This window comes from Drosophila willistoni (genome assembly GCF_018902025.1).
Source record: "Drosophila willistoni isolate 14030-0811.24 chromosome XL unlocalized genomic scaffold, UCI_dwil_1.1 Seg141, whole genome shotgun sequence".
Classification (NCBI taxonomy): Eukaryota; Metazoa; Arthropoda; class Insecta; order Diptera; family Drosophilidae; genus Drosophila; species Drosophila willistoni.
The window spans coordinates 13,506,391-13,533,017 of NW_025814052.1; the positions used below are offsets into that span (position 1 = coordinate 13,506,391).

The window sequence follows — 26,627 nt, forward strand, 5'->3', positions numbered from 1 at the left end:
ACTATCTATATACATACATTTGTATGTATGTATATTGTTCAATATATTTGAACTTCAACCGAGTTCGCAGTTCTGTTTAGGTAACGAGCAAATGAGAACTACTACCTGTACATTCAGTTATTCGATTTTGGCTATAATTAATTTTGCTAATTCATATATGGCTTAGTTTATACGAAAGATCCAAATTTGAATAGTTAGTGTTTGAAAATTCTTTTTAAACCTTAAGCTCAAAAATTAGCTTAATTTGTTCTTTATAAATTCTTATATCTTCTTTGTAAATTTGAAAGTGAAATTATATTGGTTTCCGGATTCTGTTTTCAATTCTGATTAATAGCGTTAAGTAATTTTTTTTTATTTATTATGAAAAAAGTCAAGTATTATCCAAAAGTGAAACGAAATTATTGAAAAAATTTTATGGAATCAGAACTGAGAACATTTCATTTTCGTTTCGTTCTTTCGATGCGCCAAATTGCAAATTTGCCGTTTTTGCGAATCGGTGTATCTAACATACTACTACATACATAGTTTACAAAAATGAAAACAAGCCAATATATTGTAAAGTTTTGAAGCAAAAATCTCGTCTCGTTCAGTGAGTGTTCAACGCAAATCGCACATGGACCGCTGCCGTTAAACTCAAAAGGGTTGGGGTGGTGGGAAACGGAGAAGGGGGGCTCTGGCAGCAATTATTCAGTATATTGAAAAATCCAAACAAATTCATGCTCAATTTAAAAGAGAGGAGAATCGAATTGAAAAAAAAAAACAATGTATAATTCATTTTATATAACTGTAAAACAAAGGATTATGATTATGTATTGCATATGTATTTCAATATATGTATACATATATATAGAGCAACATTTTAAACAAAAGAAAATACCCTCCCTCTACCAACCAATACATACACAAGCATGCATATATATATATATATATATATATATATAGAGGAAAAGAAACAAAACAGTATAAGAAAAATGTAGTTGGAAAGAAAAAACCTCAATAGAAGGCGCACTTTTTGCTAGACTGCTGCTGCTGCTAAAACAAACAAAACATACATATACATATTATATGAAAAGTAACGGAAAATCCTTCAGAAATCTTAAATATGGTAACTCCAATTTTTCAAACACACACACACACACACACAGACACATTAATAAGAAGAAGAAAGGAAAACTCTCACTCACAAAATGAAAAATAAAAAGTTTTGCTATGCCAGGCAAAGTTTAGTTATTAATATAATTAACAAAACAAATTAAAACAAACGGAATAATAAAAAGAAAAGCAAACGCTTTGCTAAATTACACAATACAAAATACAATGTAAAAGGTATATTATATAGCATATATAATTGATAAATGATATAAAGAGGAAAAAAAAAAAAAAACATTAATTAATTTATACCTACATATATTTTAAATGCATATTTGGTTTTTTTTTTCTCTGCAAATCACAAAAAAAAAAACAAACACAAAGGAAATGGAAACAAAAGACGAAAATGTGTAAACCATTTTTACATTCAAATTTCATTCAAATTAATTTTTAGTAATACTAAAATTTCGATATTTCGATGAAAAAAACAAAAGAAAAAATATAAAAATAAATAATTAAATGTTCGAGAACGCCGCGTAGCAAGAAAAGGAAGTAGTAGAGGTGGTTTCTCTACATCGGATAAAAAAAAAAAGAAAAACATTAACACTGAAGAGAATCGGAACATCTAAAGCGAGTTTGAAATGAAATAAAAACTTTAAATAAAATATTAAAACGAAAAAAAAAAAACGGAAACTAACTTTAGTGTGTCGCAGTAACATGTAATATGTGCAGTATGTATATGCAGTAGCATGGCTTATGTTTAAAGTTGGCCACAGGAAATTGGATTCAAATATTCCTCTTAAGTTTTCCAGTTTAGTTTTCGAAATGGTTTACCTGAGAAATCGCATTGTACTTCATTTAATCTATGTATTTGCTGTTATGGTAAATTTTCAGAAAAATTCTGAGAGATATTCCACAAACGCGATATAAATATTGCCAACATTTTCAGTATGCACAAGTCTTTGGGAATAATATGGCGGCTGAACAATATGTTTACTTTGGCAGATCTATTGCACTATACCTACAATATTTATATTTTCATTGATAGGTTTTGCAAAGAGTAATTGGAGTCTAAAAGGGACGCCAACCTGCTTGATATTTTTGAATGTTACATAATATGGAATTGATTTCAGTAAATTTCATGTGTTGATGTTGGTACAACTTATTTATTCCTTGCTCTAAACACATTTAAATCATAAATCTCTTTAGTCCCTTAGATGACAATGTGATATAAGGGATGTTGGAGATGGCGGTGTATGCCCCAATCTACATCATTAACATTTGCTCTACTTCTTCTTGGGCTTCAGCACTTGGTAGGCAATAACCAGACCCATCACAGCATATGTTGCCTTGGCCACCTGCAACATGTAGTAGAACCGAGATGAATATGGAAAATATTGCATTAGAAATAATAGGAATTCTCGGGTGCTGAAGATTTTTTAGTGTTATGCATGTACTACTTACATTGGCACGGCCAGCCATGGTGGTGCCATTGAAAATCTTTGACAGGCCGGTCAGTTTCTCGCCTTCGCCAGCCATTCTATCAGTGATTTATAAGGATTTTAGTTGGCAAAAATTTAAACTTCAGAGGTTATTATCTTTTACTTACGCTCTAGTTATTTGGTACCTCGCGGAATTACAGAACAAAATTAAGATGAAGAGTTTTACGGCCTAAGGTTATACAATAGTGTTGCCAGAAGTAACATTTATATGCTGGCAACGCTGTTAAATAAAAACGATAATTTATCAGTATTTTGTTATCGACTTGCAAGTGGTATGAGAATCGATAGGTTTTGCTCCGATAATGTCGATTACGATAGGTTGCACCGATTGTGTACCACTTTGTTATCGGTAATATATCGTAAACGAAACTGTGGCGGGAATCACATCCGCATGCCACACATCCCACGCATTATTCGCATTCTCCTTAAAAACGCACCCCACCAGAACAGCTAGGCGAAGCACATAGAGTCATCGATCCCAATGCAAGCGAAGAGTGTGAAGCTCTTAACTGTAATCTGGCCAAATCGGTTAGTGAAAGTGAATTAAAATGAATTTACAAAAACTCAACGTTAAAGGGAAACGGCAATTTAATCATCTACAACAAATAAGCTTACAAAGAAAAAGTGAGACATAAATTTGCATGGTTCTTCTTTTTCTTGTTTTCCTTATTTCATATATCACTCAATTTTAGTTGGGTAGCATTCCGGCCAATGAAGTCGCCAATTCCTTAGGCAGTGACTTTGGAAATTTAATAACGAAATTCAAAACCAGTGCTCCACGACGCGAGTTATCTTTGGAGTGGGGCAATCCGCGTCCAGGAAAACTTTTTAGTGTATCCGGCTGGATAACTTCACCTAGTGTGCTACAGGTAAGTTTCTCTCCACGCAAAGTGGTCACTTGAAATGAGGCACCGCACAGAGCCTGTTTCAGCGAGATGTGGGCCGTATACTGTAGGTCGCTTCCGTCGCGACGAAAGATTGGATGCGGTTTATCTCGTATTATAAACACTATGTCGGCGGGTATGCGATTAGGCATCTGGTCACCCTCTCTCTGGAAAGTGATCTTGGTGCCCGATTTCCAGCCCGGCTTAATTACGATATTGAGTACCTTTTCCTCTTTGCGCGGCACTCCAGAGGCCATAGATATTCTTGAGATTTTCATGCGTTTCGTACAGCCGGAGTCAATGTCTTCGAGTGAAACGAACAATTCATGCTCAATCGGTGAATCTTGGATAATGCGCCGAGATCCTGTACGGCGAAAGGATGCTCCCGGACCGCGGCCTGGTATAAACTCGTTTTCCGGCATGAAAATGTCCTCAATATTGTCATTGAACAACATTGTAAAGGGATCGGCAAAACCAAAAAATTGTGCAAATGTTGCCCGTGGATCACCATGAAACTGATAGGTGTTACTGTTGCCATTCCGGCTACTGTGGTCGCTCTGCTGGCCGGGAATACCCTCCTTAAGTCCATCCTCACCGAAATTGTCGTAAACTTCACGCTTTTTTCTGTCCGATAGCACTTCATATGCCTCAGCCACTTCCTTGAATTGTTCTTCGGCCTGGACGCACTTATTTTTATCCGGATGGTATTTCAAGGCTAACTTGCGATAAGCCTTCTTGATCTCATCTTCTTTGGCGTTGCGACTAATGCCGAGTACTTTGTAAAAATCCTTGCCCATGTTACCCAGTCGGAATGAAATCGAATGGCGGTTGCCTACCCAAGATTTTACGGCTTCGAAATAAAATAAAATCTAATCGAGTGGTAAATTAAAAAACAAATAAGTAAACAAGTGGCATGTATGTTTCTGAAGGCAGGCTAACGACTGCCGACTTAGTTATTTCATTTTATTTATATTGAATTTTTTGTTTTTATAACGTCCCTCTAAAAGCTAACATTTGAATTTTCCGTCATTTTAGCTTTTTGTGTAGAGATTTTTCCCTCCTGATTGAGAACAGTTGGCAGCCCTGTATACTGTCAAATTGTTTTCGGTGATTTGGTCACACTTCAATTGCGAAATTATTTCACTTCTCAACTTCGAGAAAACTGAATTTGTCGCTTCGTTTTGGATTTTTGGCCAGTGAAAAAAAAGAAAAAAAAAAAAGAATAAAGTTGTGAAAAGAAAGCACTTAATTGAGCAGGTAAGTCATAAAACAAATGATTTATTTAATTTTTAAATACAGCTCGTATTAACATGAAAGTATTTTGTGCAAAAAAATAAGCCGGCATTTGCGGGGGCGGCGCCGGCGGTGCCGGGTTCGCTTGCAGAGGCTGCAGCGAGCTGTGTTGCCTTAGGTTTTGGTTTCTATCCCGTCCCGTGCATTTGTCTGTCCGTTTGTCTGGCACAGGCGCAGGGGAGCATGGCAACAACAAAAGTTCAGTTGCAGCTGCAGACACACACACACATACATACATACATGCAAAAACGCACGCATACACATGAAAAAATAACTAGTTTTTATTGTTGCTTTTTTCGTGTCTCTTTTTGTTTTTGTTAACCGAATCCGAATCCTCCACCAAGCAGCAGCAGCAGCCAGCAACTCATTTGAATTGCTCTCTCATTGGATCAGTCCGGTCCGGTCCGGTCAGGTCTCTCGGTGTCGTCTCTCCGAATCGTTTGCCACCTCCTTCTGTCCTCCTCTTTTGCCAATTCTCGACGACGCATACCTTTGCACCTTGGAGTCGTGTAGAAGAGAGGAGTGTGAGTCCGTTTCAGTTAGTTTTAGTTACATACTTAATTTTTTTCTTTTTAATCTCTTTTTTTTTTTTTTTTGATGGTGTTTGTGGCCGGTTTTTCTTATGAAAATTTTTCGTTGTAGCTCATCCGCGCACCCGTCGTACCCCCCCTTACCGCACCGCATCTATCGTTGCTTTTGAGAGCAAAAAGACAGAGACAAAAAGAACGAGAGAGAAAGAGAGAGCTAAGAAAAGATGTTCACCATGGAGAATGCTGACGAAGTTTTACAGATTTTGGAGCGTTACACACGTCTCAAGCAAAAGGAGATACCCAAGGAGCTGGAGGATTATCTTCAGTATGTGGCCAAAACCGGTGATACTATCTACAAGTGGTCCACCCTGAAGCATTTGTTTCGTGAAAAGTTAATAAATGTGATAAAGAATTTCAACGAGGATTCACCACTGTTGGAGGGTAAAATATTTTTTAATAATTTTATAAAAAAAAATGAGAAGGAAAATGCAATTGTATGATCAAAAATCCATGGAAGTTCTTGTAAGCTTTAAAGATTTTTCCTTTACATATGCATATATGTATATGTGATGATATCCGTCATCCGTCTTGTAGACCAACTAGATAGTTCTTTAGAACAAAAAAAGTACTTGGAAAAGGATATGTTTTTTGCTATGTTTGTTTATTTTCTCTCCTTCCTTCTCGTTCTCTTTTGAAATGCATACGTTTTGCTTACTCTTTCTGACTATCTCTTTCTCTGTCTATTTCAATTAGAAATTCCCAACTATCCGAACGTGGACCCATTTAACTATGAGACCATGAAGTCATCACTTCTTGAACGCTTGGATCTGTTCAATGCAGCTCCATTTACAGTGCAGCGTTTGTGTGAGCTCCTTATTGATCCCCGGAAGCAATATTCACGCATTGATAAGTTTATGCGCGCTCTGGAGAAGAACATATTGGGTAAGTCTCACTGCATTTGAGGATTTGTTGATTTAATTGTTTCAAATTTATGCCTCCTTGCAGTTGTCAGCACTGTTGATCCAGGTCGCAAGCGCACAGAGAGCGAAAACGGTGACTCCTTAGACTCAGTTGTCAATGGGGATCTCTCGTTGGAGGTTAATATTGATATTGAAATGGAGAATGAGAATCTCTTCAATAATGGCAATGCTGGCGAAGAGAACTCGAGTGGTGCTGGAGCTGGTAGAACTGCCGTCATGTCACCTTGCCGACGTACTCTTCCAGATGAGGGTGAACTGCCTAAGGCTAAGAAGGCCAAGCTTGATGTGAACGATGATGAGGAGCGTGGATCAGATGCCACAGCGGCGGCTTCTGCAGGTGATGCTTCTGCTGCCACTGCAGCTGGCAATGATGTCAAGTCTAAGAATGGCAATGATAACAACGACGACGAGGTTGATGCTCGCCCTCGCCAGGAGCTGCCTGAAATTGCCGAGCCCGATGAGGAGGTTGAAGGTGGTGATGAGTTGAAGCTAGCCGGAAAGCAGCTTAAAGAGCATGTTGACAAAGAGGAGATCCCTGCTCCAGATAGCCCAACAGCTGAAGAAGATGCTCCAAAAGCTGACGAAGATGTGAAACAGTCAAACGATGAAGACGACCAAGAGAAGAAGACCAAATCTAATGACACTGAGGCAAAGTCGCCACCAGACCAAGAGAAAATTATTGAAAAGCAAGAGATTGAGGAGGATGAAAAATCAGCCAAGCCAGAAGGGGAGCAGGACCAGCAGGATGAAAGCAAGAATAAGAATACAAAATTGGTGGTGGCCGCCGCCGCCGCCGCCGCTGCTGCCAAAGAAGATGCTCCATCTGCAGAGCAGGTTCAAAAGGAAACAACTAAGACTAAGACTGAGGAAGAGATAATTAAAACTGCAGATCAGGAGAAGAAGTCGGCGGTTGACGCCTCCGAGGCCAAGCCAGTTGGTGAGGAAAAGCCTGTGGCCGCTGCCGCTGCCGTTGCCGCAACCCGTGACAAACCCAACGAAGAGGCCACCGCTAAATCAGCTGCTGCTTCTGATGCCGCCACTGCAGCTACCAATATTGAATCCAAGAAAAATATTACTGAAAAGACTGAGTCTCCACAAAAGAAGGTGGTGGACAATGATGAGAAAGTTGGCGAAAAACCAGGAGAAGAGGAGAAAACCAAGGAGGAGGCTGCTACCGATGCTGCTACCGCTGCTGTGACCGAAGAGTCCGCAAAGAAACAGAAGGAGGACGATGAGCAAAAGACTGCTATTAAAGCTGCTAGTGATGATGGTGCTAAAAGCACTGATACCGAAGATAAGCCAACAGAAGTCTTGGCCGCCACTCCACAATCACCAACAAAAGAAGTCGGCGGCGGTGATGCGGCTGCAGCTCCGGCTGCGGCTGATGCTGCTGCCTCTTCTTCAGTTGCCGAAGCTGCGGTAACTGAGACCACCCCAGCACCAGTGGCAGTTGCACCAGCTCCAGCCCCAGCCCCAGCCCCAGCATCGGCTCAGCCAGAACCACCGACTTTGGCTCTGAACGATCAACCCATGGAGGATACACCAGCCGATGAAGAAGTCGCCCAGAATTCATCCCCAACCGCTGATGCTGCTGCTGCTGTCGACGAGGAGGTGGTAATGGCTGAGACCCCAGCAACTGGAGCTCAAACCACCGCAACCACCACCACCGAAATGGCCACCGATGAGGCTGGCGTTACTGGCAAAGATGAGCCAGCCGCTATGGAGGTCGACGACACCAGCCAGGAGGTGATGGATCAGTAAAATTCCATCAGTAAAACTCCTTCGCCGCCTCATTCCAAGTATGCGACTCTATTGATAAATAATCGTAACATTCAAAAAACATATATATACATATATATATATATAAATATATAAATTAAGACACCATCTCCTCCCCCATGCCCCCGTCCCCACCGTCACATTACATCCGTCATCCGTCATCTGTCAACCGTTTTAAGTGAATCCCCAACACCACCACCTCCCAACACAATGACTGAGGAGAGATCATCACACTCGATAACACACAACACGCGGACATCAAGGCCAATTTTCCAATTCACATTGGTGAGAATCTCACCCATCTTCTTCTTCTATACGCTGTCGTGGTCACATGTGCTTCTACTCAGCGATCAACTAAAAAAGAAAACAAAATCTGTTACTGTTCAGTTTTTATGTTCCACATCGTCCACAATGACACTTCCCAATCGCCCCTCCATCGCGCCTCCACCCTCGATAATTTGTAATCATTGGTCGGTCCATGTCCCTGTCTTTGTTGTTGCGTAATTTAAAGACTTAAATATTTATAGAACAAACAAACAACTCCTTTTGCGGGGACTATAATACGAGAAGCACATCTCCTACTTCCTATATATTTATATAATTTTATAACATAGAAGCGAATTGAGCAACAAATGTTTCAAACAAAAAATGCGAAAAAAAACAAACAAAAAAGAAAAAAAAAATTGAAAATAAATAAATTATCTAAACAAACTTAATAATGTTAATTAGTCGTATTAAAAAACAAAAAAGTGGATTGTAGATTAATTACCTTTAAGCCATATATCGGCAGGATATTGACCGATCGGGGTTGCATTTGTGTTTTTATGTTAATCAATAGAGAACGTCAAGGACATCTTAGAAACACCCAACTGCTTTCGTCCTGTGGCCGGATATGAGGATTTTAGACTTTAAAAACGAAAAAAGGATAGTTTTTTCCATGCCATCGCCACAGGACGTTGACCAATATCCACAGGACATACCTTTTTTGATTCCCACAGAATCATGGCTAACTATCTGCATGTAATATCCTTTCAAAATCGCTCGAATGTTTGTAAGAAGGAACTAGTTAGAAAAATGGCCAAAAAGATAATAAGAATGTGCTTTGGCCAACGTGTAGACACTAATAGATCCTGGAAAGCCCTTTGGGAAGCTAAAATAAGAAGACATTTTTGTATATCATAATACACCAATCATCGTGGACTATTTAGGTGCAAAGAGCATCTCGGTAGTCCTGCAGAGAGCTGAGCTATCGTTGAGCCGCATTGACTGACGTTGTCAAAACTTGGAATGTCCTTCGTTAAGCTGAGGAAAAAAGGACCTGTTTGACAAATATCAAGTACTTAGGCAAACATTTTTTATCTAGAAAATTAGGAAATAAGAAACAAAACGGGCATTACGTTAATTTTTTTTTTATTGCATACATTTTGGCGACTTTCACATAGCATTTCATTCTCTGAATGCTATGTTGAATTTTTCACCCATTTTCAATTGTAGTTGGCGGTGTTTTGAAAAACAAATACATTCAAATACATTCAAATTTATGTATATATCAACCTAGCCATGAAATCAATGTAACTACGTAGTCAAGTATTTTATGTGATATAGGTATTCCGACTAGATCTAGATTCTCATTCGGAGCGTTAACGTTCAACCCTACACATGTTAAGTTTGATTTGGTTGATAAAATAGTAAATAATAAATATAAATAGAAATTGTACGAGCACTAAAAATGAACGCATCTAAGGGTAAGGAACTGACTTTAAGGATTCTATTCCACTCTTAGCCATCTCTCTCTCTCTCTCTCTCTCTCTGTCTTTCTCTTTCTCATTTAGATAAACGCAAATTGGTATTTGCCGGCTGTTGCACTCTCAGCGATGACGAGCTGGCTGAGCTCTATAATTTGGATTTGCTCACTGATGAGGAATTGGCATCGGTGTCCTTGGAGCGTAAGTCCCTAATTGATGACTATCGTCACCTGCATGAATTGTCCATGCTGCGGCAACAGGAGGAGGAACGGGAAAAGGAGCGGGAACTTGAACGTCAGCGTGAAAAAGCCGAATTGGAACGCCGTCGTAAAATAGCTGAGGATGCCAAAAAGGTAACGAAGATCGCAAAGGCAGTAAAGTTATCAAGCAAGGCGGTTGCCGAAAAGAGCGATAAGCAGCTGCCAGGTGGCCGTAAATACGGATTTCAATTACTGAATCAACTAATCAAAAAGGATTTCGAGATGACTCAATTTAGCATCTATATGGAGAAGGAGTTTGAAATCTTCACGGATTATCATACCGATCCGTCAATGCCGCTATTGTCGGCTCAGGAGCGTGAAAAACGCCGCTTTTGGGCTCACTGTGATTATCTGGAGAATCTTTATTGCAGTGGCAGCTGCAGTCGTGCCATGAATATCGTTGTGGTTGCTCTGATTCGTTTCAGTAAGAGCTCGTTGCCGACAAAGGCGTCGGCCTCCAAGACACGTAGTCGCATACCACGTCCGACTACTTTTTCACATGTACGCTTCCGCTAAACTCAAAGACCCCAATCCCAACCCCAACCCCAATACTCCTTCCAAATCGGCCTCAAAAATCACTGACCCACTAGTTATGGATACAATAGTTTCATTTTCTTGCTTTATTTTGTTTTTAAAAACTGAAATTCGTTTGTGTTACTCCGGATTTAAAGAGCACGAGAAGAACGGAGCATAAACGATTTCCAAATTCCATTGAAATAACGAACAAACTTTGGAAACAATCGCCTCAAATGGTTAAAATGTTTTACAAAACAAACACAATTCAAATCGTGTGACTACAATGTTTATTCTAAATTAAAATTGTTAAATGTCTTATGTCGATTGAGTGCGTTTTATTTGTTAAAATTAAAATTGATTAATTGTGACACCCAAAAATAATACCAACTTTTATAGAAATGGGCTTGAAAAAAATGAATGGGATGGAATCTATTTGAAATCCTTTTTTGAATAAAATGAATAACCTCAATTCTTGATCATAGAGCATCCCTTTCTTTTAATCAGTTTCGACTCTCTTTAGACTCATATTTTTTAACATAAATGGCGATTGACTTTTTGTTGTTTTGCTTTATATAAATCAAAATTTTACCAAGAGGCTTCAAAACAGACTCAGAGAGATTTCTGTTGAAAAAATCTTTCAAATGCTAACAGGGTAGTTGTGATTTTTCCACCGAATTTTTAATTGCCCCCCCCCCCAGAAGTATGCTACATAAACTTTATTTCAAAATATCTTTAACCCTCTATAGGTGAAACGAAATCCTTCATTTGTTTTGCAAACGATAGTCCAAAAATAAAAAAGTTTTATTTTGTTACTCGATGCTTCTTCAATTTTTTTTAATCTGAAAATTTCTTTGACTTAATTTTGTTGACTATTCTCAAAAATGAATACAAAAATACATTTTGTTTTTTAATAATTTTATTTTGTTGTATTTTGGTTATTTATTTGTTGTTGTTGTTGTTGTTTTCTATGCGATTACTTGTCCATATATAATACAAGGTATACAAAGAAGATGATGAAAAAAAAAAAAAAACAGACTAACTTTGGCAGTGCCACCGTTTTTGAATACCCTTGCATTCGTTACATTATGTTCTATTTAAAACTCAACTGAAATCGGGCATTTGTCAGCTTCATATATATATGTGGTTAAATGTGGTAAAGTGACAGCAGACTTTAGACAAAAAGATGGAGTGTTAGGATTCGTTGCCGCAGAGAATTGCCAGGGTATATATATATCTATATATGTATATATATGTATGTATATATGAATGTATATATTATATGCATATCAGATTCCTTTTTTTATACTTTTATGTTGCATATATGTATATAAATCTATTGGTTTGATGAAAAGATTCCAATAAATGCCTTTGATTAAAATGAATTGATTGATTGACTGTTTGTTGTGTTTGAGCCTGGTGTGTGTGTGTGTGTGTGTGTGTGTGTGTGTGTTGTTCTTCTTGGTCTCCAGAGATGTTTTTTGTGCTACTTGCTAAAGTTTATGTATACATATATATGAAATCGCATATAAATTTAATGTTATTGTATAATTCGTATATAGTTTATATATTTTGGATTTGCCATAATTATAATTATAATAATAATAATAATAATAATATTAATAGTAATTTAATTTTAGAAAAAAAAAAATAGAAAACTCAAACTCAAAAATGGAAAAGAAAAGAAAAAACATATTAGACGGCTCTTAACACAAATACTGTTGTTTTAGTACACATTAGATGTTTGATTTTTGTTTTTGTTTTTTGTTTTTAGCGTTACTTACAAGCTACTAAGTATATTTTAATGTAATAATAATAAATTATTAATCAAATATGCTTGAGGATTGGTTAATTAGTGAGTGAGTGAGTGAGTGAGTGATTGATTGATTGGCTGATTCATGGGGTGAGCAAGATGGGCGGGGGAATTCGATCGATTTAGCAGTCAATGGCCATTGGAATGGCCAACGCCGCCGGCTGACTGTGTCGCCGTTTGTGTGGCTGTTGTGGGCCAGGCGATTTTCGCATCGATCCTCTTGTAGGCGAGCATGCAATGCTTGCCCTTGGCCGCCAGTCGGGCATCCTGCGGGCATTCGGCATCGGTGAGCAGCGTCTCCTCGCCATCGACAAGCTTGAAGAGGGCATAGTCCTGGGGATTGGTGATGCGTGCCTTATGGGCTATTATCCGGCATACCTCCCGAGTGGTGGTATGTGGTCGCACGGGCAGTGTTCGTGTCTGTAGTGAGCCATTACATTCGTCGGGTATAATGACGCGCAGGACACTGGAGCAAGCGGGCAGACAGCTTGAACGCCACTGGAAAAGAAAAAGTGAGAAGTTAAATAAATTTCAGAAAGGAATCTCAATAACTTACGTCCAATGAGCCGCTGCCGCTTTCTCCCTCCGAGGCCATAAAGGTCTTGAGCACCTGCACGGCACTGCAGAGGGCGGTTAGATAGTAGCCAGGTTCACCATTCAGCAATGTCGGCTGGAGCAGTCCCCACATGAATTCCGCTTCGATTTCAGCACCCACAAATCCACATTTGGCCACCACATAGACCAGAACGGGCAGGAAATCGTCGGCACCCAGTTGCTGGCCACGTGGACAGCCAGTGGCATCGAACACGGTCGAGATGACGCAAAGGAATAGTTCCAATTTATCGAGAGGAAGTTCAGCTTCCTGCAGGCGCCACAGTAGATTCGATATCAGACGCAATGCCGATACGGAGGGCGGTGTCACAGTTGGCCGTATTCCAAAATCGGCAGCGTCCCGTTCGCATGCATAGCGTACATTCTGGGCCAACAGTTGAATGTCCTCGCTGCGCTTGTAATAGTCGACAAAGATGCCATAGAGATGCTCCCGCAGGGGCAACACCACCAACTGATGCATCACCGTCTCCAGCATGGCGTCCAGATTGAGAAACTCATCGGCCTTGAGGCGGGCGCGCGCTGTCTCCAGCTCGGAATGGAATTTACCCTCGCCATGTTTAACCAGATAATTCTTCATGCCGCTCATAAATTGACGCATATTCCGCATTATCACCTGGGGTGCTGCCTCACGTGACTCCTTGGTGCAGCAAATGAAATTCTCAATTTGCCGTGCGAATGTCGAACTTGGATCCTGGGCCAATTGAAGGGTATATGCTCGCAAAGAGTCACCGGGTCCGCAGCTTTGGATGTTCATTTTGTTGCGTGGGTGACCTGCAAATAAAGAAAGACATGGAAAATGTTAAAGCAATCGTTTGTAATATCCATTCACCCCCTCCATTCCCCCACCACTCGCCCACTATGCTCACTCTCATCCATATCCCAGTTGGAGTTTATGTCGTTTGATCTTACCACACATTATATTGGTCAATAGCCTCATTAGGCGACGCAATACATAACAGCATCCATACGGACGAATCGCACAATCCTCATCGGCACACTCACAGCCACGTCGATAGCGTCGATATTGGCGCAAGTTCTGAGATTGCAGGGACATGCCCCAGGCCCGATACTCCACAATGTGCGTCATGTTCAATAGAATGTTGCCCTGCTCATCCAGATGAAAGAATTGCTTGATATCATAATGATCACAGGTATTAAGCTCACCAGGATGGCAGCTATCAACGATTGACATCGTGGTGATTCCTTCTCCCGAGCAGCTTCCGCTGCCATCTTCGCGGCTGGGGCACTTGCCAATGGCCCCCATTATCGAGTTGGCCAAGGCTTCAGTCTTAAGTTGCTTTCGATTAATACGACAGTCTTTGATCACCTGCTGTGGGCAGGTGGAACCACCACCACCACCATTTGAAGAGCTCGATATGCTTGATAAACTGCTGCTCGTGTATTTCGATTTCTTACTGAGAGCATGATGTCCCATCGTTGGTGATCCATTGCCATTGCCCATTGTGATTGTCGATTGCAGTTGCAGCTGTTGCAGTTGCTGCTGCTGCTCGTGCTGCTGTTGATGATAGTGACTCATGGGCAAAGCAATGCCAGTCTGTATGTTATCCATTAAAAACAGATCTAGAAATTTCCGTTTACGACGCGGCTTTAGCTTTAAATCCGTCAACTGTGTCACCGCCAAAGGCATTTCAATCACTGGACAATTGATGGCTGTACGTTGGTGAAGTAATTCCTCTTCGAAATCAGCCGAGAAATAATTCTCTTGCGGCGGATGCTCAATAATCTCCCATTCGGACATAATACTTAGGAATTTCGCCTCCTCTTTGTAATGTCTGACATGTTCAGGATCGTGAAAGAATTCCTCGGGATCCAAGCGTTCAATGCTCTCTTCGCTAAGGCTATTCAATGATTTTCTCGATATATTCGAATCATCGTTGATGCTTAAAAGTGATGATGCGTGGGTGGGTGGCGTGGCTGGTGGGCTGGACGGTGATGGACGGCGGTTCACGTGGTGAGCGTGCGACGATTTTTTGAACCAACTCATGGTAGATTCTGTAGCGATTTTTGCCAGCCAATACGAATTGACGAAAGCGAAGATTTCTCATCGGCACACGCAATCCTTGAACGGCGGCGATGTTGATATCTATATATCAATAGCGTTTCGTTTGGCTTTTAAATTTAACGAGAGTTTCGTTGTTCTCTCTCTCTCGAGGTCTCTCTTTCTCTGACTAGTTTCGTCGCGCGACGTCACAATCGTCGATCGTCTACGAACTACCAGCTGTTAAGGCGTTTCAGACAAAACTAATTCTCAACTTGTGATGCATTAGTTTATAAGGCAGCAGCGGCAGAGGCAGCGACAGCGACAGCAACAGCGACGCTGACTGCTCTGCCCTGCATTTTGCATTGAAACAAAAGATAGCAAAACTAAAAACTGATTCAGTCAAGTCAGCTTGACCTGGATTTGGCTGTCTCTCCTAAGCCTCTTTCCGATGACCCAATTCGGTCAGGTACATCCCACGGAAAATGCAAAATGCGCGGAAATTCCCTATTTGGGTTTCTAGGGGTTTTACTCCCTACTTAACTAACTCAGGTACAGTTGCGCAAAATGAAGCGATTGAGAGGACAAGTGGTGGATGGGTGGGTGGATGGTTACCTACATTCATATTTGGGTCAGGTAGTTCAAATAAAATGTCAGGTACGAAAGTTGTGTGGTTTCCGCATCTCAGTCCCTCTCTGACGCGTTATATTGATTAGATGATTGTCAGACTTAATGAGACTGCGCAATACGCTCAGCAAGGCTGAGTTTCCTTCATTCCGGGAATCCTTCATTACGCTTCAGACAATCTCTCTCCCTCTCTCGCTAGGGCTTATCAATAAAGATTAAGTTTTTACTACGTCGAAGAGTCTTTGGCAAATGTTTGCAGACCCAAAAATAAACTATGTACATACAGACGTTAGCCCTTTGTTGTCTGTCTGTCGTATATGCATTTACACTGACCTCAAATAAGAATTTGAAAGTTAACCAGTCCGATAGTCCCCCCCTCCCCCCATCCAACCAACCATCTATCCGTCTATCCGTCTATCCATCCGTCACATCGTCAATCGAGTCACAAATCAAACATTACGCATCCCATTGAGACGCCGCCAGAGGCATCGAGAGATGGGCATGATGGATGGAGAAGTGGAGGGGATCATTGCCTTGCTTGGTTTACATTCCAAAGTGCGAGCAAAGAGTCGTACTCTAGCTCTCTCTCCCTCTCTCTCGCTGTCATCTCTTTTCATCTAACTATAAACTTATCAAAAAAACTGCGACGCAGAAATTGCAGTATGTTGCGCGGCAGATAAGTTTCGGCAAGGCTTTTTGTAGTAGACTCTCTATATACACTACACACACACACACACACACCAAGAGGATCGGCGTGGCGAGCAGTGATAATCAGCGGCACACGCAGATGCAGTTAAAGCGCATGTGTATGAGTGTGTGTGTGTGTGTGTGTAGTTGTCGTAGACGATAAGCCAAAACACTTGGCTTTGTTTTGTTTTCTCTTTTCATAGTTTTTTGTTGTTGTTGTTGGTTTTTTTTTCTCCCCCATTGGTTTCGTATTTTCCTCCGATGGCAAACCCGTGCACTCAATCGATCTATCAATCGATGACGAATGTCGGTCGCTCGTGCTATTTTTTCATCCGTGGCGGCCCTGGAGCTCTCTGGCTCTGGTATGTATGATGCAACAATAGACAGAGATTGCAGCAGGCAGGAGGCGGCGATTACGGATGCCATGATGACGCCGACGACGACGACCGAGATCGACTAGGAAAAACCTTCATTGGATCAAGGGTCAAATTCCCCGATCTACCTAGCCATCCCATTTCTTATTGACCTTTAACCCTAATTCAAGTAGGGGTCACCATCTCATTCAGGTGCCCAAATCATTATACCTGTTCCGCCTTATCGTCCAAATTCGGAATGAACTAATATGTTTTTCTTTCTTTTATACCCTTGCAAAAAGGGTATATTAATTTTGGTCAGAAGTGTGCAACGCATAGAAGGAAGCATCTCCGACCATATAAAATATATATATTCTTGATCAGCACGACGAGACGAGTTCAAATAGCCATGTCCGTCCGTCCGTCCGTCTGTCCGTCGTCCGTCTGGATCGACGCGATCTCCTCCTAGACGTAAGAGCTACAGAGCTGAAATTTTGCATGTAGGCTTGTATATACTGCAGGCGTTGTATATCTCGGATTCAGCCGGATCGGATCACTATATCACATAGCTCCCATACAAATGGCAAAGTCACGAACAGTGATTTTTCTTAATAACTTCGTTCTTTTCTGAGCTATTGTCATGAAATTTAATATTGGTGAGTTAATTATACATATAAGCGACTATGCCAAATTTGATCAAGATCGGGTGACTATATCATATAGCTCCCATAGGAACGATCGGTCAAAAACAGTGACTTTTGTCAATAACTTCGTTACTTTTGACGCGATTGCTTTCAAATTAAACATTTGTTAGTTTAATATCTCTATTAATGACTGTACCAAATTTGATAAATATCGGGTTACTATATCCCATAGCTCCTATAGGAACGATCGGTGGAAAACAGTGACTTTGATCAATAGCTTCGTTATTTCCTAGGCTAAGATTGTAGCCCGTTCTTTCGCAAACGTTAGCCTTTTTTGAAAAAACGTTTTTCCACTTTGATGGCTATAGGTAAGGAAAGAGTTAGCAAAAAAGTTGCAAGGGTATACAAACTTTGACGCGGTTGAAGTTAGCCCCGGCCCTCTGGTTTTTTTATCACTTTGTTTGCTCATTGCAGGTGTTCAACTAAACAAGTTGTTGGGGTTGGAGATTTCCGAGAAATAGTTGATATTATTTTTCAATACTTACATAGAACTTCACGATCCCTCATGCTCGGATTGCGTACAATGGTCGCCACTTTGGGGCGATTGTTTGATTGCTTGGCATTATTATTATTGTTGTTGTTGCTGTTGTTGTTAATCGTTTGGCTACCGCCATTCTTATTAGCCTTCAGTGTATCTTGTCCACTCTGGCTGCCATCTTTGGTGCTGCTGTATTCCTCAATAATGGTATCATCCTCCGATAAAGCGGGTCGACATTTTGATAAATGAATTGTATCCGAATTGATGGTGGCATCTGCAAAGAAACACAAGAAAGGATAACCTCTTGGAGGAGGAGAATCTTAGTGGGTGGGGACACTTACCATCTTGGGGCATAAATGAATCCCATTGGGTAGAGTCCCAGGGCTCAGAGAAGACGGTACCATCATCGGATTGGGCAGAATCAATGCCACCGTAATATGTCTGGCAGAATGCCGCCGCACAGTTACGTTCCACATTGTCATAGGCGGATAGACGACAGCCATTACTTTGGCTTTGAAATGACTTTTGACTGCCACCACCATCACTGAGACCAAGACCCATGCCCATGCCCAGACCCAATCCAATGGGTCCCGTGCCCGTCAGTGTCTTCTCCTGGAGTGGCATTTGTGTGGCTGTCGCCGTTCCAGTTCCAGTTGTCGGCGGCGTTGAACAACGCACCAATTCGGGTAGATTTAGATCGGGCAAATGCTTCAATATAATCTGATGTACAGTCAGGGGTCTCTTCTTGCCACTCTCGCTGCGATCGCGGCCCAAAGAGTTCTCCTTCTCCATTTGCTGCCAATCGTTGGCAATCTTGGTCGTCTCATAGTCAAAGGGGCGACTCGTCGTCTCCTGTTGCTGCTTGGCCATGAACTCCCAACTGCTATCCAATTGCCAGTTCTCGAAACGATTGCGTGGCCTCTTGTTGGCCTGGGGCTTTTGATTCGGTTTCTGTTTCAACTCATCCAGACTGCCAGCAGCCAACTTCTCCAGCTCCGCGGGCAGGAGCAAGGGTGAGCCGCTGGCCGCTGCCGCCAGACCACCCTTCAGGGGCTCCGAATGCCTTTGGGTGGCGGGTAGCAATTGATTGCGCTGCTGTCGCCTCAATATGGCCGCAGCGGCATTGGTCAGGCCAGCCTGACGCAGTGCATCCGCCGGTTCGGCATAGAACGGACTGCCCTGTTTGCTGCGCGAACCCGGCGTCTGGGCAGCGGTGGGTGTTGTGTCGCCTCCATCGTCCTGCGACGACTCAGTCGGTTGTGGATTACTATGATGGGAGATTGGCAAGAGTAGGCCAGCCCGGGATCGTGGCTGGGCATCGGCAGAGAATTGCATTAGCTGCTGTTGACCATCCATTTGCTGCTCCTCGCTCGGAGTCAGAGTGCCAGCTGCAAGAAAAATACATATAAATTTCCCCCTGATTGGACCTGAATTGGATTGGATTGATTGGGTACTCACGTGTCTCGGCCAACAAATCGGGACGACGATTCATCACGCCGCCAACTGTCTCCAGCGAGGGCTTGAAACTGGTCAACAGTGTGGCCCTGTCGCTGGGATCATGTGACCACACATCCTCGTAGTCACTGATCTTGTCGCTCAAGGCGCTGGCACAGTATTGCAGTTGAGGACTCTCCAGTATATCAGATTCCTGATAGTGTTGCGACTCCTTGCGGGCACGTGACTTGCGCGATTTGCTGTTGGTATTGCTGGTGCTGCCAGATGGGGTGAGGGGTGATAGGATTTTACGTTGACTCGATTGCCAGCGACTGTCCGTCGAGGAGGAGCCCTGCGATGAGATGGTATCCTTGCATTCCCCCTCCGGTGACAGACGCTTGGCAAATGTCTGGAACGTGCTCGATTGCCCATTGAGCAGGGCATTGAAGGGATTACTCGAGGCTGGCGTTGTCACCTCCACAAATTGTGGCGGATTTGCATTGGGAGTTGCATTCGCCTGACCACCATTGTTCTCCATGGAAAAGGTCACGGTGGTGGTCACCGTGAAATTGCTAGACATTTGATCTGGTGAATGTGGCTTCGACCAACGCAACGGTGGTGCCGGTGGCTTCAAGTTCAATGTATTCGGCGGCTTTGGACGCTGAGAGCGCTGCAAGATCTGCTCAGGGCCAGCCTCACCACCATTGGCACCATTGGTCTTGAAAGTGCTCAGATTGGGATTGGGATTGGCTAATGGTTGGGCTTCCATTAGATTGCTATTCGATGAGGGCAGAGTTTCCATAGTCGGCGACGACATGGTCAATATAACCGAATCCACCGAATTGGGGCTAAGCAATTGCAAATGCTGTCCAGCACTATTGATGGCACCGCCGACTCCACTGGTTGAGAATGAACTCATGCTCGATGTAGTATCCGATGGAGTGCCCGCTTGACTGAAGAAACCCATCAGTTGACCACTTCCAGTGGGACTAAAAATACTTGGACTGGGTGTTGGATAATAATTTGCAATACCTCCAGCAGATTGTTGTTGCTGCTGCTGCGGTTGTTGTTGTTTCTGTTCCTTCTGCTGGGGATGCTCACTGAAAAAGGTCGCTGTGCCCAAGCCACTTGTCTCTGTTAGCGATAATGGGGATTTGGCATCCAGCAGTAGCTGTTGATCAATTTGAGTTGCCCCACCCTTTGTAGTTGCTGCTCCTCCCCCTATTAGAGGCGGACCACCACCCAACACAGCCGGGCTACTGGCATAGCTCCAAAACTCCTGACCCAATAGAGCCAGCGAGGAGAGCTTCTTGCGATTGTTTGCCTCACGCAGAACCCGCGGCAACATCAATTGCACTGGCAATTCGTCGCAGCATTGAGCATAGTGGGCAATTAGAGCCGGAATCGAACCAAATTTGAAACGTGAACTCTCCAAACTCAAGACATTGTCCTGCGATTGAATGAGATAATGTTCTATATAGGGACCCGTGTCCTGGGGCAATCTAACCGATACGGCCATTGTATTTGGTTGACTTGAGCCCCGCACTATGAAGGTCTGTAAAAAAAGAAGAAGGAGAAAAAAAATGGAGATAAGTCAAGGCGGATTCACGCGTTAAATGTGGCGTTAAAAATGCTCCCATAAATTTTATGACTCTAAACAGCAAAAAATGATAAATTATTATTCTATGCAACCGACGATGACGACGAAAACTTTACAGACGCTGCGACAACAAGAGGCAAAGAAAAGAGAGCAGCAGCGGCAGGAGAAGATTGGTCAAGTGGCTATGGAACAATGCAGACAAAGAGTGGGGGGGGGGGGGGGGGGGGGGGAAAGTCCTGCGTTTCACTAATCGCCTTGAAAACTTTTCATAATGAGTGCAAGTAAAAAGAATGAATTTTGTTTTTTTTCTACTTATTTCTCCTGCTTCACCAAGTCTTTAGATCGTAATCTGAGAGCTTGAGTTTTCTTATCAATTGTATTTAATTTATCACAAGTTGTTTAAGTTAAAATGTTGTTCATAGGCAAAGAATATATATATTTTTGATTCTTTTTACAATTATCTAAATCAGTGGGTTTTACTTTCTTTTGTGTTTGCACGAGTCAGAGTTTGGGATTAAAAGTGTTTATGAGATTAAAGTAAGTTGGTTGCATTTAAAAGAGATTTAGATTATATCTACGTGTATTTTGGGCTGACATTTTGCTTATCAGTCAAACACTGCAACAAAAGTGCAAAGACAAGGGCGTATCGCTTACTGTCTCTCTTTCTCTCTCTCTAGAGATCTCTCTAAGTTAATAGCTGGTTGCTAGCCATTGACAACCTTCGACTCCGACATATATATATTCATATATTCTAAGGCTCATAACAATTTCATTATGTTTTATGAACCATTGATGAGATTCAAGCGAAATCGTTTTACCTAAGCAAAAAAGAAAACGATTTTAAGTGCGTGTATATACCGCACTCTGTTCTCCCTTCTCCCTCACACCCTCACACCCTAGCTCCCTCTCTCACTCTCATTCTTCGTCATATTCTATTGTGTATGCTTTTCAATTTTATAGAAGCAACCCTAAAAGCATGCAATTATATTTTGGGGTATATATATAATTTCGTGAACCCGCCTCCCCCCTCCATCGCAGCCATTTTTGAACCAAATGCCAACTGTAGAGGGAAGGGAGCACGGTGTTTAGGGTTGGGGTTGGGGTGTGTGGATTGTACTATGAAGACGCCCTGCGGCGTTGTTTATGATTTCTGTGCAAGTTGAGCACACAATTTTCAATAAGCAGTTTTTGAAGAAGAAACGAAGATGATAAAATAAAAAACAAGAAAAAAGGAGAGAAATGAAATAGATGGAAGCCCAAAAACGAGGGAAATGGAATGATGCAGAAGGGAGGGGGGGGGGGAGGGGGGGCTAATGGTTCGAGGGTTTACGTTTATTTGATTTAGCTGCAGCGAGGACTAAAACCCAAAAGACTTTGTTTAAACGAGACATTCGCCGAGTATTTTTATACTGATTTAATAATGTGGTCACACAAATGTGAAAAGGCATGAGTCCTGCAGTGTCCAAGCTGGCGGGGACGAGGGCGGGTTTTCCCCGCTTGTCTCCGTCACGGAAATGCAATTTACGACAAGAGGAGAATGGACAAAAGTCGAGCGTAAAAATGCCAAGTCGAACGAACGAAGCAAAGAAAAAGTCAAAGGCAAGGAAAACTGCACAAAAGGATGCCCAAGGATGTCTGCCCTCACACACACACACACACACACACATTTCTTCTCACTGAGAATGAGAAAAGTCTGCATTTTATGGTCCCATTGACAAATTTGGCGAAATCGAACAATAAAAAGGCGTTACATACAAAATTAAATATACATATATATATATCTAACCTTTGGCATTGTTCGATCTATTCTGATTGTTTATATACATATATAGTTAAAGGGAAATGTCATGAAATTTGCATTCTTCAGACTCCTCCTCCTCGTTTTTTGCATTTTTAGCCGCCGTCTGCTTTTATTCTCCTTCAGTCTGAAGGAACTTACACAGTTTCAATGACTTTTTTTTTTGCTGTAGTGTGCTTTTAGGCAAAACCCACACAGGAAGGAAGGCCTAGAAATGTAGGTGCATTTTCTTTTATTTTCTATTTTTGCTTTTAAATGCATTTCCCTACTTGGCAGTTCATTGACTTTACCCACACACATATACACAGCATAAACAACAACAAATTGTGTGTATATGCAATTCACTTGCACTTTTCACACTCGTGCAAAACCACAGGATACAGGACACAGGACACAGGACATTGGGCAGTCAGTTAACGGTTTAATTTCCGCATTTGTTGCATGACGTTTTCAATTAGTTGCTTAGGTTGCAAGGGCAGTCGTTGACATATCGTAAATTTAAAAGCAATTTGTATGCATGTTTCTGACGGCAACAAATTGTGACCGAAATGAAGGGGGGGAGGGAGTCCAGGAGGAAGTAAAGTGAGCGAATTGTTTTGCCAAATGAAATTTCAATTGAAAATGAAATGGCTCAGATGGCTCAGCTGAATATTAAGTTAACTAAAGACATAAACTTTATTTGCTATAAGGTTTAACAATGCAATATTGCTCACAAAAGTAAGCTATGTATTTCTATAATCTAATTATAGAAATTACTTCATACGAACATTAGCGAAAACAAAAGTTAGTAAGTGAAAATCCGTTTAAAAAGCATTGAAATTACTTTTACAACTTTCTAAAACTTAATTTAATCTGTTGAAAAGTTATTTGTTTGCCGTTTTTGTGATTTGCTGATGAAATTCAGTTTACAAAACATTTCGCCTGTGAGTTGATTTCGACTTGGGGATTTAATTGCATGTAAATTATTGTGCAATGTGTTAGACATGGCCAGGCACATTTACACCTAATACTACACACACTGACAGAATCAACCTCAGTTTCAGTTTCGACCTCAACTGCGCAAGTGTCTCAACCCATTTAATTTCACTTTCCCCCCTTACATACATATATCCCAATGGGAATCCCTGCGGCGGCGCATGAAATCAGACATAGAATATATATATGTATATGTGGAAAAAAAGAAACCAAACCGATTCCGTCGCATTTGCAACCATTTCCGGCTACTAGCCAACATCGTCACTTGAGCATCTGCAGATGGTTGGAACACGTGGGATGAGCAATGCGTGGAGGCGTTAGTGATGCATTGGCAGTGGGAGTTGGGTGGTCCAACAACATTTCCGGTTTCCATTTCTCGACAATTGCCTCTGGGCTGCAACGCCAACGACATGGACCAGTGGAAAAGTCCGCAGTGTTGTGTGTTGTATGTACATATATTCACCCCTTTTTATACCCCAAAAGTCGTTACTGGCGCAACGCATCAGCAGTAGCAGCTGCTCCTGCTGCTGCTGTGGTCTGGCTTGCCATGAATTGAATGAAAGTGCAGCCGTTTGCCAAACGGACAAAACGGATAAACAGACAGGCTGGCAGACAGACTCTGTTGCTATAATCAAGTTTTCGGGCCGCAAATAGACTCGTTTCGGCTCGGTCGAGCGCCAAGTCTAGTCTATAATCATCTCTATGGTACTCTATAGCACTTGTAACATCAAACCATCGAGCCATCAACCCAATTCCAGTGCCTGTCTATCAATCATGGTGGCATCAAAATGCTTGACAGCATCCTGTAATGGTCATGAACCATAAGGCATAGGTACATACATACATATATGGTGATCAGTTTGTAAATGTTGCAAATGAAGCCAATAAATGTGGTTACTGTCACTGTCTTTTGGCTAATCGAATGTATTTGGGCTCTAGACCAATGAAATTGCGTATACTTAATCTTAGGCAAGTCTTAAGAAACGTACAAAAAAGAAAGCATACTTTTTAGGGCAAGTCTTAAGAAATCCGCAGCCGCGCCTAATGAGTGTTGGCGGTTTATTTTTCATTTAAAACTGCATAAAAATATCATAAAATTATGCCAAGTATTTGAAGGGAGGTTTGGGGAGGGGAGGCGCAGCTAGCTCCATTATCTAGACATTGGCCAGCCATTAAGCACCGCAGAATGAACATTGTCTTCTTCCATCTCTTGTTCATATTTTATTCAAATTGGTAATACGAGCTGCTGCTGCTGCTGCTCGGCGGGATTCTATTTCACTTCACCAGCTGCCAGCTATCCTCATTGGCATTCATTTTGCTTGTCTTTTGTGTGAGATTTGGTTTGGTTTTTTTCATTTTACTTTTCTTTACTTTACTTTACTTACTATGTATAAGCAAAAGCTTCTTTGCATGCAAGAAATTGAATTTGTATATCTCAAAAAAAAAGAAGGTAACCCTCATTTTCTCTCTTCTCTCTCTCTTTCTCTCTCTCTTTATTAGCTGCTCTTTTTGGCATGGCTACTAAGCGGATTTCATTTGTCAGTTCAAGAGTCAGGAATTTGTGTCTGCCCGTCGCCGGCGTAAGCTGATTTTCCATGTTCATTCAATTTTAGACCAATGTGCTGGGTGGTGTTGGGTGCATTCAACTCATTTTGGTTAACGGGCACAGCTTTCAATTATAATTTGTATTAATAATTCATTAGCACACAATCTCACACAACATGTTGCCAAAATGCATTCAGACAGCATTTTAGTCCGCCTGGGAAGAGTGTGAGGGACAGCAAAATAATGCATACGCCATGTGTGACCGCTCCCGTCCTTCCAGAAAATTTATCTAAACTTAAAGCTTATTGCAATTTCAGTTTAAATTTTGGTATTTCTTTGGGGTTAGTTGCCGATCGTTCTCGATTTATTCCCCTTCCATCACTGTCTGACATGTCCTTATCGTCACATCAGTTGGCTCAGAGTGACTCTGCCTGTAGTTGATGACCTAACTCCACCCAAACCACCCCCCTCCCCCCTCATACCATTTGCTTTTTGTGGTGATAAATAAAAACTGTCTGCGCCTATGTGGTCTCTGTCTATGTCTGTGTGTTCTCTCTCTCTCTTTTGACCTATGTCTGACTTTTTGCCATGTAAGCTGAGACCTTTCATTGTCCTCACAATGAAACACATGCCAAACAACGGCAACAAAGCTGATAGATAAAAAAAGAGAAGGAAATTCAATTTGATTATGTTTCACCCTGTGTGTGTGTGTGTGGGCTGTCTATTGGCCATTTAAGCATGTCGAAATGCACTTCTCTTTGTTTTATTATTTTCGGCCGCTTAACAAGTTCATTTCGAGGCATAAATCAAATGCACTCGAATCCGACCAAAAAAAAAAAGATCGGTAAGGTAAAAAAAGGACGAATGGATTTTATATTCTGTCATATCCTTTGTGCATGGTGGATTATCAACTGTGACAGCAAAGGCAAAAAGGATCAAACTCAAACAGTTTTTCCCAATGAAATTGCAAATTGAATTGTTAAATGAAAAAATCGTTTGTTTTTTATCATCATAGCCCAGGATCAAGGTGATCCTGTTTGACAATCAAACTAGATTTGCAATCAAGTTTGACTTTCATTTTCGTTAGTTTAAAGAAGAGGAAACATTCAAAGGAACCGAGTAATCACTTGTTTCATCGACTATTTAATTTGCCACCTAAATTAAAGCGCCAACTTCAATTCAGTTCAGTTCAGTTCAGGTGGTAAATGGTAGCTAATGATGCTGTCGTCCAAGCTGTGACCAAAGCCACACGCCCATGCACACCCATACACACCCATTCACACACACAAAACACACTCATACCGTGTGTGGATCGAGACTGATTCTGATTTGTTGTCATCCTGTTGCTGTTGTTGCCATCAGCCAACATTTGCTGCTAATTACATTCTGTGGTCGGCATAACAAATCCCGGTTGGAAGAGGAATACA

The 26,627-nt window shown here is 41.6% G+C and overlaps 5 protein-coding genes across 10 annotated transcripts in view; 2 read left to right on the forward strand and 3 right to left on the reverse strand.

Moving 5' to 3' along the window:
• Window positions 1–2,226: 2,226 nt before the first annotated feature.
• LOC6641405 lies at window positions 2,227–2,785 on the reverse strand. Its single transcript, XM_002064276.4, has 3 exons — window positions 2,699–2,785; window positions 2,554–2,629; window positions 2,227–2,447 (listed from the first exon to the last, which is right to left on the reverse strand). The coding sequence occupies exons 2-3, from the start codon at window positions 2,626–2,628 to the stop codon at window positions 2,376–2,378; spliced, it is 147 nt and encodes a 48-aa protein (XP_002064312.1). The 5' UTR covers window position 2,629; window positions 2,699–2,785; the 3' UTR covers window positions 2,227–2,375.
• Window positions 2,786–3,161: 376 nt separating this feature from the next.
• Window positions 3,162–4,431, reverse strand: LOC6641406 (dnaJ protein homolog 1). Its single transcript, XM_002064277.4, has one exon. It carries the CDS (start codon window positions 4,270–4,272, stop codon window positions 3,280–3,282), a length of 993 nt encoding a protein of 330 aa, XP_002064313.1. The 5' UTR covers window positions 4,273–4,431; the 3' UTR covers window positions 3,162–3,279.
• A 170-nt stretch (window positions 4,432–4,601) lies between these two features.
• LOC6641407 (serine/threonine-protein phosphatase 4 regulatory subunit 2) lies at window positions 4,602–8,730 on the forward strand. Its single transcript, XM_002064278.4, has 4 exons — window positions 4,602–4,732; window positions 5,411–5,739; window positions 6,052–6,240; window positions 6,304–8,730. The coding sequence occupies exons 2-4, from the start codon at window positions 5,523–5,525 to the stop codon at window positions 8,037–8,039; spliced, it is 2,142 nt and encodes a 713-aa protein (XP_002064314.1). The 5' UTR covers window positions 4,602–4,732; window positions 5,411–5,522; the 3' UTR covers window positions 8,040–8,730.
• Window positions 8,731–9,656: 926 nt separating this feature from the next.
• Window positions 9,657–10,902, forward strand: LOC6641408. Its single transcript, XM_002064279.4, has 2 exons — window positions 9,657–9,802; window positions 9,890–10,902. Exons 1-2 carry the CDS (start codon window positions 9,787–9,789, stop codon window positions 10,576–10,578), a joined length of 705 nt encoding a protein of 234 aa, XP_002064315.1. The 5' UTR covers window positions 9,657–9,786; the 3' UTR covers window positions 10,579–10,902.
• A 1,206-nt stretch (window positions 10,903–12,108) lies between these two features.
• The window catches only part of LOC6641409 (protein sprint), an 80,946-nt gene continuing 66,427 nt past the window's right edge, over window positions 12,109–26,627 (reverse strand). For 5 of the 6 annotated variants that reach the window (XM_023175374.2, XM_002064280.4, XM_023175376.2 and 2 more), the window contains 5 exons: window positions 19,307–20,837; window positions 18,190–19,236; window positions 17,856–18,122; window positions 12,945–13,771; window positions 12,109–12,886 (listed from right to left, as the gene is read on the reverse strand). In XM_023175374.2, the coding sequence (XP_023031142.2) occupies window positions 12,518–12,886; window positions 12,945–13,771; window positions 17,856–18,122; window positions 18,190–19,236; window positions 19,307–20,837 (4,041 nt within the window). In that variant the 3' untranslated portion in view covers window positions 12,109–12,517. Of the gene's footprint in view, window positions 12,887–12,944; window positions 13,772–13,909; window positions 15,267–17,855; window positions 18,123–18,189; window positions 19,237–19,306; window positions 20,838–26,627 lie in introns of those variants that run through there. The other variant, XM_015178590.3, reaches the window with a different exon arrangement.